This window comes from Tachypleus tridentatus, chromosome 5 (assembly GCF_004210375.1).
Source record: "Tachypleus tridentatus isolate NWPU-2018 chromosome 5, ASM421037v1, whole genome shotgun sequence".
NCBI classification, from domain to species: domain Eukaryota; kingdom Metazoa; phylum Arthropoda; class Merostomata; order Xiphosura; family Limulidae; genus Tachypleus; species Tachypleus tridentatus.
This window is the reverse complement of record NC_134829.1, coordinates 5,030,516-5,043,913: the sequence shown is the minus strand read 5'-3', so window position 1 is coordinate 5,043,913 and position 13,398 is coordinate 5,030,516. Positions and strand designations below refer to the sequence as shown.

At 35.8% G+C, this 13,398-nt stretch overlaps 1 protein-coding gene across 5 annotated transcripts in view; it reads right to left on the bottom strand.

Moving 5' to 3' along the window:
• Nucleotides 1-13,398, bottom strand: part of LOC143250414 (uncharacterized) — an 88,648-nt gene that overhangs the window by 20,240 nt on the left and 55,010 nt on the right. The window contains exons 4-5 of one of the 5 annotated variants that reach the window (XM_076500871.1): nt 4,997-5,113; nt 3,252-3,350 (exon numbers count right to left, since the gene is read on the bottom strand). In XM_076500871.1, coding sequence (XP_076356986.1) covers nt 3,252-3,350; nt 4,997-5,113 — 216 coding nt within the window. Of the gene's footprint in view, nt 1-2,620; nt 2,757-3,251; nt 3,351-4,996; nt 5,114-13,398 lie in introns of those variants that run through there. The other 4 variants (XM_076500872.1, XM_076500873.1, XM_076500874.1 and 1 more) reach the window with 4 other exon arrangements.

Genomic DNA, 13,398 nt, shown 5'->3' with positions numbered 1-13,398 from the left:
ATTTAGTAGAATGTGGGAAAACATCACACTATCCTGCTATAATTTAGTAGAATGTGGAAAAACATCACACTATCCTGCTATAATTTAGTAGAATGTGGGAAAACATCACACCATCCTTTTATAATTTAGTAGGATGTGGGAAAACATCACACTATCCTGCTACCTTTACGTAGAATGTAGGAAGGCATTACACCATCCTGCTATAATTTGGTAGAATATGGGAAAACATCACACCATCCTGCTACCTTTACGTAGAATGTAGGAAGGCATTACACCATCCTGCTATAATTTAATATAATGTGGTAAAACATCACACCATCCTGCTATAATTTAGTAGGATGTGGGAAAACATCACACCATCCTGCTATAATTTAGTAGAATGTGGTAAAACATCACACTATCCTGCTATAATTTAGTAGAATGTGGAAAAACATCACACTATCCTGCTATAATTTAGTATAATGTGGAAAAACATCACACTATCCTGCTATAATTTAATAGAATGTGGGAAAACATCACACTATCCTGCTATAATTTAATATAATGTGGGAAAACATCACACTATCCTGCTATAATTTAATAGAATGTGGGAAAACATCACACTATCCTGCTATAATTTAATATAATGTGGGAAAACATCACACTATCCTGCTATAATTTAATATAATGTGGGAAAACATCACACTATCCTGCTATAATTTAGTAGAATGTGGGAAAACATTACACTATCCTGCTGTAATTTAATATAATGTGGGAAAACATCACACTATCCTGCTGTAATTTAATATAATGTGGGAAAACATCACACTATCCTGCTATAATTTAATAGAATGTGGGAAAACATCACGCCATCCTGCTATAATTTAATAGAATGTGGGAAAACATCACACTATCCTGCTATAATTTAATATAATGTGGGAAAACATCACACTCTCCTGCTATAATTTAGTAGGATGTGGGAAAACATCACACTATCCTGCTATAATTTAATAGAATGTGGGAAAACATCACACCATCCTGCTATAATTTAGTAGAATGTGGGAAAACATCACACTATCCTGCTATAATTTAATATAATGTGGGAAAACATCACACTCTCCTGCTATAATTTAGTAGGATGTGGGAAAACATCACGCCATCCTGCTATAATTTAATATAATGTGGGAAAACATCACACTATCCTGCTATAATTTAATAGAATGTGGGAAAACATCACGCCATCCTGCTATAATTTAATAGAATGTGGGAAAACATCACACTATCCTGCTATAATTTAATATAATGTGGGAAAACATCACACTCTCCTGCTATAATTTAGTAGGATGTGGGAAAACATCACACTATCCTGCTATAATTTAATATAATGTGGGAAAGCATCACACCATCCTGCTATAATTTAATAGAATGTGGGAAAACATCACACCATCCTGCTATAATTTAGTAGAATGTGGAAAAACATCACACTATCCTGCTATAATTTAGTAGGATGTGGGAAAGCATCACACCATCCTGCTATAATTTAATAGAATGTGGGAAAACATCACACTATCCTGCTATAATTTAATATAATGTGGGAAAACATCACACTCTCCTGCTATAATTTAGTAGGATGTGGGAAAGCATCACACCATCCTGCTATAATTTAATAGAATGTGGGAAAACATCACACTATCCTGATATAATTTAGTAGAACGTGGAAAAACATCACACCATTCTGCTATAATTTAGTAGGATGTGGGAAAGCATCACACCATCCTGCTATAATTTAATATAATGTGGGAAAACATCACACTATCCTGATATAATTTAGTAGGATGTGGTAAAACATCACACCATCCTGCTACAATTTAGTAGAATGTGGAAAAACATCACACTATCCTGCTATAATTTAATAGAATGTGGGAAAACATCACACTATCCTGATATAATTTAGTAGGATGTGGTAAAACATCACACTATCCTGCTATAATTTAATATAATGTGGGAAAACATCACACTATCCTGATATAATTTAGTAGGATGTGGTAAAACATCACACCATCCTGCTACAATTTAGTAGAATGTGGAAAAACATCACACTATCCTGCTATAATTTAATAGAATGTGGGAAAACATCACACTATCCTGATATAATTTAGTAGGATGTGGTAAAACATCACACCATCCTGATATAATTTAATATAATGTGGGAAAACATCACACTATCCTGCTATAATTTAATAGAATGTGGGAAAACATCACACTATCCTGATATAATTTAATATAATGTGGGGAAACATCACACCATCCTGCTATAATTTAATAGAATGTGGAAAAACATCACGCTATCCTGCTATAATTTAGTATGATGTGGGAAAACATCACACCATCCTGCTATAATTTAGTAGAATGTGGGAAAACATCACACCATCCTGCTGTAATTTAGTTGGATGTAGAAAGACTATCCTGCTACATTTTAGTAGGATGTAAAATTTTTGGAAAGGAATAGTTCAACAGATGATGTAAGAAGCTGGTAAGGATCTGTGGATAGAAACCATTTTGTTTAAATGACGTACACAAAGTAAGTAATATACGGATGGAAGATAGAGTATTTGGTAATAACTAAATTCGTAACATGTACGTATGTTGTCTGTTTATGCGGTGTTATCAGAGCAGTTGTTTCTCTTGATCAGTCCACAAAGCAGTTCTTTCCCAGTCGCTACTTTCACCTGCTTTTAAACCTGTTTCTAAACAAAGAAGAGAATGCAAATTCCAACAAAGAAGAAAAACTCTTATCGACATGCACAGTGCTGCCCTCTTGCAAAAAAAAAAACATGTTATCTTGTACATCAATATTACATCTAATGAGAACCGTACACTTAAACTCACCGATAAAGAAATGTACGAATTTTAATAAAAAGAAATTAAAAGCTGTGCTATAATACCAGTCTTGGTGTTACAAGTATAACCGACTACTGATCGTATAAGAAAGATCAAATTCCTGTTTCTGTATTTTCATTTTGAGTGCCATCTATTGCTCAAATATGTAAATATAAAAGTCGTTTTTCTACATATAAATAGGTGTATTGAGTATCTCGTGACGTGTGACTACTAAATATTTTAATATCAATATATCTCAGTTAATAAAGAGTTTTGAGTAAGTTTTTTTTATACAGTGTCGACGCTGTTGGTCAGCATTCTCATTAGACGTAGCGATAATGAACCAACTAGCTAACACTGATACAGCACGACAAATTAAAACACATACTAACCTTGTTCTTAATGTGAGTTTTAGCCTTGTGATTACAAATTGCTTCAACTGTCTGACTGTATCCTTTCCATGAAGCTTCATGCAGCGAAGTGTTTCCATGCTTTAAAAATAATTGAAAAACAAAATATTTAAAAACTAGAACAAGTAAAGATGAACTCCTATAATAAGAAAAATATACATCAGGGAACGTTCTATTAATTTTTCTAGAATATTTAACATTTTCTTTGTTTGTAGTCTTTGAAATACCTGAATCCATATTGTCTAAGGTTACGTGGAATTTTTAATTTTCCTTCAAATGTTAATGTTAATAAACTTTCTTATTTCGGAATAACACAAGTCTGAAATTTCTAACCTATTACATTATTATTTATACATCAGAACACATCCAATAAGTGTTCCAGAAATATTCACTGGGTGTATCAGAAGACATTATTTTGTACAAGAAATATCTGTTGGATGTACTAAAACACATCTATTAGGTGTGAAAGAACATATCTGTTGGATTTACCAGATATGTCCTACATGTGTGCCACAGCACATCCCCTAAGTGCCCCAGAATGTATCCGTTGTGTGCAGTAGAATATATCTGTTGTGTGTACCAGAATGTACCTGTTGTGTGTACCACAAAGAACTCATGTTCTATATGGCTTGTCACGGTGAATAAGTGAAATAGAACAACCTATTTGAGTTTTAGATACACATTACGTATAAGTTTTCTCTGCGATATATATATATATATTCATCAACATATTTTAGTATAAATGGAATATTAAGTAGAGAGATCTGTAGATACTACACATAACAAATTTCTCAGGTATGGAATATTAAGTAGAGAGATCTGTAGATACTACACATAACAAATTTCTCAGGTATGGAATATTAAGTAGAGAGATCTGTAGATACTACACATAACAAATTTCTCAGGTATGGAATATTAAGTAGAGAGATCTGTAGATACTACACATAACAAATTTCTCAGGTATGGAATATTAAGTAGAGAGATCTGTAGATACTACACATAACAAATTTCTCAGGTATGCGATATCATGACATCAGTTTTTTAAAATAAAATTGTGTGATGCTTTCCCGCGAAGTTTTTTCGAAAATAAAGTTACAAATGTCGACAATTTCAGTTTTTCCACTGATATGGGTTTATAGCATTTGTTCCGGATGAAATAACAAAATAGTCGAATACGGTAATAGTTTATTTTTAGCCCCCTGTCGGAATTGTTATTCATATTATGAAAATAAATAAATTTCCCGTTAGCAAAGAAACGTCTTGTTAACAGACGATACAAAGACGAAAATTCGCACAGTTACAATTATCTTCAAGCATTGTTTAAAAGTTTCGTTAACTTGTTGTTAAAAGAGTTAAGCCACTGTTTGTTTGTTTTTAAAGTGCTCCCCCACATATCTCCGGTGTTTATATTAAAAAAAACAATGGGAACAATCAACTCTAATGGTTATTTTAGAGTTAAGTGTTTCAACAATAGAAGTTTCAATTTTAAGCAGCGCCACAATTGTAGTTTCGGGTAACTATGCCAGGAAGGTAAAGTTATTAGAATTAATGTGTGGAACTAATGTTTATTTATTGGTTGTTTGAGATTTCATTCGCTTGAGCGTGAAATATAACTGATAAGAAATTAGATATAGTAATCTTGGCTGTATGGACACTTACAGGTAGCATCAAATATACACGTCAATCGTTCAATGTCTTTCTGGTTGGAATATAGTTTCTAAACTCACCGCCTTTTCCTGAGTATCCACGTGACTTCCGTTTTTCAGTAACAAATTCACTATTTCCAAATGTCCTTCTTTCGCCGCCTGGTGAAGAGGAGAATAACCCGACTGCAAAAAGAAAGCCTTAGAAATATATGTATATTAAACATACTTATGTATGTACAGTCATGTGAAAAAGTTAGAACACCATATGAAAGCTTGTGTATTTTTGTAACATTTTTGGATATATATAGATATTTAATCTCAATTTCAAAAATACTGAGAGATTATAGGAATATAACTAAACAATTAAAACTGAAGAAAATATTTTAAGATCTGTAAATGCAATTCTACAAAAATGCATATTCTGACTGAGGAAAAAGTTCGGACACCCTACCCCCTAATAGTTATTGTTAACCCCTTTGGCTGAAATAACTGCAGTGAGACGCTTCTTGTAGCCATCTACCAGTATCTGACATCGGTCTGAAGAAAGTTTGCCCCACTCCTCAATGCAGAATTCTTTCAGCTGTGAGATGTTTGAGGGGTTTCTTGCATGTACAGCCCGTTTCAAGTCACCCACAGCATCTCAATGGGATTAAGATCTGGGCTTTGACTCGACCATTCCAGGACTCTCCATTTCTTAGTTTTCAGACAGTTCTTGGTGGATTTACTGGTATATTTTGGGTCATTGTCGTGTTGCAGGGTTCAGTTCCGCTTCAGTTTTAATTTTCTTACAGATGGTCTCACATGTTCCTCAAGCACCCTCTGATACACAGTAGAATTCATGGTGGATTCTATGATTGTGAGCTGTCCAGGTCCTGCTGCAGCAAAGCAGCCCCAAACCATGACACTTCCACCTTCATGCTTAACAGTTGGTATGAGGTTCTTTTCCTGGAATGCTGTGTTTGGTTTACGCCAAACATGTCCTCTGTTCTGGTGTCCAAATAATTCAATTTTGGACTCACCTGTCTGAAGAACATTATTCCAGAAGTCCTGGTCTTTGTCTACATTCTCTCTGGCAAACTTCAGTCTGGCCTTGATGTTTCTCTTAGAGAGCAAAGGTTTCCTCTTTGCATACCTCCAATGCAAGTTAAACTTGTGCAGTCTCTTTCTGATTGTAGAGGCATGCACTTTCACATCAACAGTAGCCAGAGCCTGCTGTAGGTCCCGTGATGACATATTAGGATGCTTGGAGACCTCTTTTAGTATCTTGCGATCTGCTCTCGAAGTGAACTTGCTTGGATAACCAAACCTGGGCATGTTGGTAGTTGTTTTGAAAGCCCTCCACTTGTTGACTATTTTCCGGACAGTGGAATGGATGATTTCAAAATCTTTTGGGATCTTTTTAAATCCCTTACCAGACTCATAAGCTGCTACAATTTTCTTTCTGAAGGCCTCAGACAGCTCTTTTACTCTCACCATGGTGCTCACTCTCAATTCAAGAGTTAGGAGCACACCAAACTAAATGTCTGAGGTTTAAATAGGGCAAACCTCATTCACAATGCTGAATAACAATCTTCTAATCATGTGCACCTGGTGTGATACACCTGTGTGTGGGTTGAGCCATTTTAAGTGGGAATAAATGTGGGGGTCTCCTAACTTTTTCCTCAGTTAGAATATGCATTTTTGTAGAATTACATTTACAGAAGATCTTGAAAAGTCTTTTCTTCAGTTTTAATTGTTTAGTTATATTCCTATAATCTCTCAGCATCGTTAAAATTGAGAGTAAGTGTCTATATATCCAAAAATGTTACAAAAATACACAGGCTTTCATAGGGTGTCCTAAGTTTTGCACATGACTGTATGTGTGTGTATCTAAGCATACACAAAAAACACATAGCTTTTCTTTAGTTACTATGAATTTAAATGATAATTATATAAACACGTAGTTTATAGTTTTATACGTTAAGACAGTTAGGCTAAACGTTTGTTTTGAAGTTACCTGTTAATAATTAAATTAATCATCAAATTTGTGCAACAATCAAAGGTTTATTTGTGAAAAAATGTGAGAGAGCATGAATAATATGAGAGAAAACACAAAAGACATTTACTAGAAAATTATCGCGAAAGCCACGTTACACCAGACTCCAAACAAAAACTTGTATTGAGCACTGCTAAGTAAAAACTTTTGTTTGTTTTGAATTTCGCGCAAAGCTACTCGAGGGCTATCTGCGTTAGCCGTCTCTAATTTAGCAGTGTAAGATAAGAGGGAAGGCAGCTAGTCATCACCACACGCCGCCAACTCTTAGGCTACTATGTTACAAATGAATAGTGGGATTGACCGTCACATTATAAAATACCATGCTTGAAACGGCGGACATGGTTGATGGACATGGGGGATTCAAATCTGCGACCCCCAGTTTGCAAGTCTAGTGTCCTAACCATCTGGTCATGCAAAGAGTCTTAATAATTCGCTCTCCCAGTCTAACACTTTATTAAGGATTGAAATTTATACGACAATAGTTTTATTGTCTTAACCTGTTGACTGCCAAGTATTTCAGCTGCTACAATAAAACTCTAATGTTTCTTCATTTTGTAACTTTTTCGTGACGCCATTTTGGATGGAAAGTGAAACAATTTGTAGAAAGGTCACAGGCATGAATGGTGCTGACATCTAGCGTTAAAGTTAGGTATTACTGAGAAGGAATTAACTCGTCCGTGGCGCTGTGTTACCGATCGGCTTGGACAAATTACCTCGTCTACGGCACTGAACAGGTTAATAAGATATAAAAATAATATTGTTTCACTTAAATGAGCTAACAAAAGAGGCGTAACATTCTTTACTTTCATATTTTAATGAAAGCTTCCAGACATTGGAGCTTCTAGGCTTACTTCATAAATTATGTCGAATTTTCTTAGTCTCATTAGACGTTTGTAACAGAAGATCCTATGAATACACGATGACTATACGCCTATCTCGTATTAAGCGTTAAACTGTACAGAATAATCAGAAGTATGGATAAGAAAAATGTAATAAACTAGTTGATTATGTCGACAAAAGGTTCCAGGGTTGTAATAGTTATGAAGTAGTTGATTATGTCTACAAAAGGTTCCAGGGTGTAATGGTTATGAAGTAGTTGATTATGTCTACAAAAGGTTCCAGGGTGTAATGGTTATGAAGTAGTTGATTACGTCTACAAAAGGTTCCAGGGTGTTATGGTTATGAAGTAGTTGATTATGTCTACAAAAGATTCCAGGGTGTAATGGTTATGAAGTAGTTGATTATGTCTACAAAACGTTCCAGGGTGTAATGGTTGTGAAGTAGTTGATTATATCTACAAAAGGTTCCAGGGTGTAATAGTTATGAAGTAGTTGATTATGTCTACAAAAGGTTCCAGGGTGTAATGGTTATGAAGTAGTTGATTATGTCTACAAAAGGTTCCAGGGTGTAATGGTTATGAAGTAGTTGATTACGTCTACAAAAGGTTCCAGGGTGTTATGGTTATGAGGTAGTTGATTATGTCTACAAAAGGATCCAGGGTGTAATGGTTATGAAATAGTTGATTATGTCTACAAAAGGTTCCAGGGTGTAATGGTTATGAAGTAGTTGATTATGTCTACAAAAGGTTCCAGGGTGTAATGGTTATGAAGTAGTTGATTACGTCTACAAAAGGTTCCAGGGTGTAATGGTTATGAAGTAGTTAATTATGTCTACAAAAGGTTCCAGGGTGTAATGGTTATGAAGTAGTTGATTATGTCTACAAAAGTTTCCAGGGTGTAATGGTTATGAAGTAGTTGATTATGTCTACAAAAGTTTCCAGGGTGTAATGGTTATGAAGTAGTTGATTATGTCTACAAAAGGGTCTAGGGTGTAATGGTTATGAAGTAGTTGATTGTGTCTACAAAAGGTTCCAGGGTGTAATGGTTATGATGTAGTTGATTATATCTACAAAAGGTTCCAGGGTTGTAATGGTTATGAAGTAGTTGATTATGTCTACAAAAGGTTCCAGGGTGTAATGGTTATGAAGTAGTTGATTGTGTCTACAAAAGGTTCCAGGGTGTAATGGTTATGATGTAGTTGATTATATCTACAAAAGGTTCCAGGGTTGTAATGGTTATGAAGTAGTTGATTATATCTACAAAAGGTTCCAGGGTGTAATGGTTATGAAGTAGTTGATTATGTCTACAAAAGGTTCCAGGGTGTAATGGTTATGAAGTAGTTGATTATGTCTACAAAAGGTTCCAGGGTGTAGTGGTTATGAAGTAGTTAATTATGTCTACAAAAGTTTCCAGGGTGTAATGGTTATGAAGTAGTTGATTATGTCTACAAAAGGGTCTAGGGTGTAATGGTTATGAAGTAGTTGATTGTGTCTACAAAAGGTTCCAGGGTGTAATGGTTATGATGTAGTTGATTATATCTACAAAAGGTTCCAGGGTTGTAATGGTTATGAAGTAGTTGATTATGTCTACAAAAGGTTCCAGGTGTAATGGTTATGAAGTAGTTGATTATGTCTACAAAAGGTTCCAGGGTGTAATGGTTATGAAGTAGTTGATTATGTCTACAAAAGGTTCCAGGGTGTAATGGTTATGAAGTAGTTGATTATGTCTACAAAAGGTTCCAGGGTGTAATGGTTATGAAGTAGTTGATTACGTCTACAAAAGGTTCCAGGGTGTAATGGCTATGATGTAGTTGATTATGTCTACAAAAGGTTCCAGGGTGTAATGGTTATGAAGTAGTTGATTATGTCTACAAAAGGTTCCAGGGTGTAATGATTATGAAGTAGTTGATTATGTCTACAAAAGGTTCCAGGGTGTTATGGTTATGAAGTAGTTGATTATGTCTACAAAAGGTTCCAGGGTGTAATGGTTATGATGTAGTTGATTATATCTACAAAAGGTTCCAGGGTTGTAATGGTTATGAAGTAGTTGATCATGTCTACAAAAGGTTCCAGGGTGTAATGGTTATGAAGTAGTTGATCATGTCTACAAAAGGTTCCAGGGTGTAATGGTTATGAAGTAGTTGATCATGTCTACAAAAGGTTCCAGGGTGTAATGGTTATGAGCTAGTTGATTATGTCTACAAAAGGTTCCAGGGTGTAATGGCTATGATGTAGTTGATTATGTCTACAAAAGGTTCCAGGGTGTAATGATTATGAAGTAGTTGATTATGTCTACAAAAGGTTCCAGGGTGTTATGGTTATGAAGTAGTTGATTTTGTCTACAAAAGGTTCCAGGGTGTAATGGTTCTGAACTAGTTGATTATGTCTACAAAAGGTTCCAGGGTGTAATGGTTATGATGTAGTTGATTATGTCTACAAAAGGTTCCAGAGTGTAATGGTTATGAAGTAGTTGATTACGTCTACAAAAGGTTCCAGGGTGTAATGGTTATGATGTAGTTGATTATGTCTACAAAAGGTTCCAGGGTGTAATGGTTATGATGTAGTTGATTATGTCTACAAAAGGTTCCAGGGTGTAATGGTTATGAAGTAGTTGATTATGTCTACAAAAGGTTCCAGGGTGTAATGGTTATGAAGTAGTTGATTATGTCTACAAAAGGTTCCAGGGTGTAATGGTTATACTTAATATCAGTGGGCCATTTAGATTTATTCTGGTTGTGAGATATCGTTCGTTTGATGTGTTAAATCTGCAAAAAATAGAAAGTATTTGAACCGAGTCTTGTAACATGTTTATATGATTTGTATATTACAACAGCTTGGTATAAACTATGTTATGTTTCACATTTTATAAGGTGTTTAAATGTCCTAAACAAATAATGAGATTATAAACGTAAAAAACGCCAGATAAAAATAGAGAGCTCCGAACATATGAAAGTTTCAAGTACGTTCAGCACATGTGTAACAGCGACAACAACAAAAAACGTAATGACAATTTGTCAGAACATACCACCTTCCTTCTCAGGGTTATGTTACACATTGTGGTTAATGTGGTAAAGCCTGAGGTAAAAGTTAGCAGTAAAGTACTAAATGTTTTGTTTTGAATTTCGCGCAATGCTACTCATGGGCTATCTGCGCTAGCCGTTCCTAATTTGGCAATGTAAGACTAAAGGCACGGCAGCTAGTCAACACCGCCCACCGCCAACTCTTGGACTACTCTTTTACCAACAAATAGTGGGATTGAGCATCGCATTATACGCTCCCAGGGCTAAAAGGGCGCGCATGTTTGATGCGACGGGAATTCAAACCCGGGACCCTCAGATTACGAGTCGAACGCCTTAACCCACCTGGACATGCCCGGCCTAAAGTACTAGAATGTTATAATTTTATCTGCAGATTTCTTTTGTTCTTAGACCAGGAGTGGCCTTAGATGGCAAGAATATGAAACTTGGGGTCTATGTTTTATATATCACTGTCACAAAATTTCACTCTGATATGAGTGTGTTATAAAAGTGAGGATCATATTTCAGTACTTAATAAGAGTAATTGAATGTTAGCGGTTTGTTAACTATAGATTATCAACTCTTTCAGCTTAATGCTAGGGACGCTAGTACAGGCAGCTTTTGTGTAGCTTTACCCTTATTATTAGACAAACTGAGGTGCTCGTCCTTTGTCCGAGATACGAACTAAAAAACAAGTGTTAATAAACAATACAAACAATATTAACTTTCACACACTTTATTTGTAGCGTAACATATTACTATAATATTCATTATTACTTCACTAAATCTCTTGCATAAGTTTCAAGAACTTATCACATATATACTTAAAACATAGGATACACTGTGGAATGTTTAGGATAATTTGGTAGGTATTGGTAGCGAAAATGATTGGCTGTGGGGGTGCTTTGTGCTTGAGTTAGCTGCTTATAAAAAAAATATTTTTTTTTGGGTGGGATGTAGCGCCATCTATATACGACTTTAACGTAAGCCTCGTGAATTGAAATTTCTAAATCTGCCATATTCCTGTTTGTAACAGGAAAACAAGCAAAACGCATTTTTTAAAAGTTTTTAAGATAAACCATTTCAAACAACTTGCATAGAATTAATCCCACGAATTAAAAGTTCAACAGGTTTTTGAAAAAAAAATTAAAACCTCATCTTAAGTATATCATAAACAAATATGTGAAAACCAGAATAAAAAAGAAATATGTAAGTTTAAACAGTAGCACAACCTGTTAAAACTAATTACAATAAAACAAACACATGTTTCCCACAAGGTTGTTATTAAACATTTCAACAGTTTATTCCATCTACAAACTAGAAACAGCTCGTTCAGCCCGCTGTTTCAGATAACAGTTATTACACGTGTTAAGAATGTCGCTATTTCATTTCTCAGTAACTCCTTCAGGACCGATGCCACCCTTAGAGTTTCCTTCCATTTCTCAGTAACTCCTTCCGGACCGATCCCACACTTAGAGTTTCCTTCCATTTCTCAGTAACTCCTTCAATACCGATGCCACCCTTAGAGTTTCATTCCATTTCTCAGTAACTCCTTCCGGACCGATCCCACACTAAGAGTTTCCTTCCATTTCTCAGTAACAGCTGCAAGACCGACCCCACACTTACAGTTTCCTTGCATTTCTCAGTAACTACTTCAAGACCGATCCCACACTTAGAGTTTCCTTCCATTTCTCACTAACTACTTGAGGACCGATCCCACACTTAGAGTTTCCTTCCATTTCTCAGAAACTGCTTCAGGACCGATCCCACACTTAGAGTTTCCTTCCATTTCTCAGTAACTACTTCAGGACCGATCCCACACTTAGAGTTTCCTTCCATTTCTCAGTAACTACTTCAGGACCGATCCCACACTTAGAGTTTCCTTCCATTTCTCAGTAACTACTTCAGGACCGATCCCACACTTAGAGTTTCCTTCCACTTCTCAGTAACTACTTCAGGACCGATCCTACACTTAGAGTTTCCTTCCATTTCTCAGTAACTACTTCAGGACCGATCCCACACTTAGAGTTTCTTTACATTTCTCAGTAACTACTTGAGGACCGATCCTACACTTAGAGTTTCTTTCCATTTCTCAGTAACTGCTTTAGGACCGATCCCACACTTAGAGTTTCCTTCCATTTCTCAGTAACTGCTTTAGGACCGATCCCACACTTAGAGTTTCCTTCCATTTCTCAGTAACTACTTCAAAACCGATCCCACACTTAGAGTTTCCTTCCATTTCTCAGTAACTCCTTGAGGACCGATCCCACACTTAGAGATTCCTTCCATTTCTCAGTAACAGCTGCAAGACCGATCCCACACTTAGAGTTTCCTTCCATTTGTCAGTAACTACTTCAGGACCAATCCCACACTTAGAGTTTCCTTGCATTTCTCAGTAACTACTTGAGGACCGATCCCACACTTAGAGTTTCCTTCCATTTCTCAGTAACTACTTCAAAACCGATCCCACACTTAGAGTTTCCGTCCATTTCTCAGTAACTCCTTGAGGACCGATCCCACACTTAGTTTCCTTCCATTTCTCAGTAACAGCTGCAAGACCGATCCCACACTTAGAGTTTCCTTCCATTTCTCA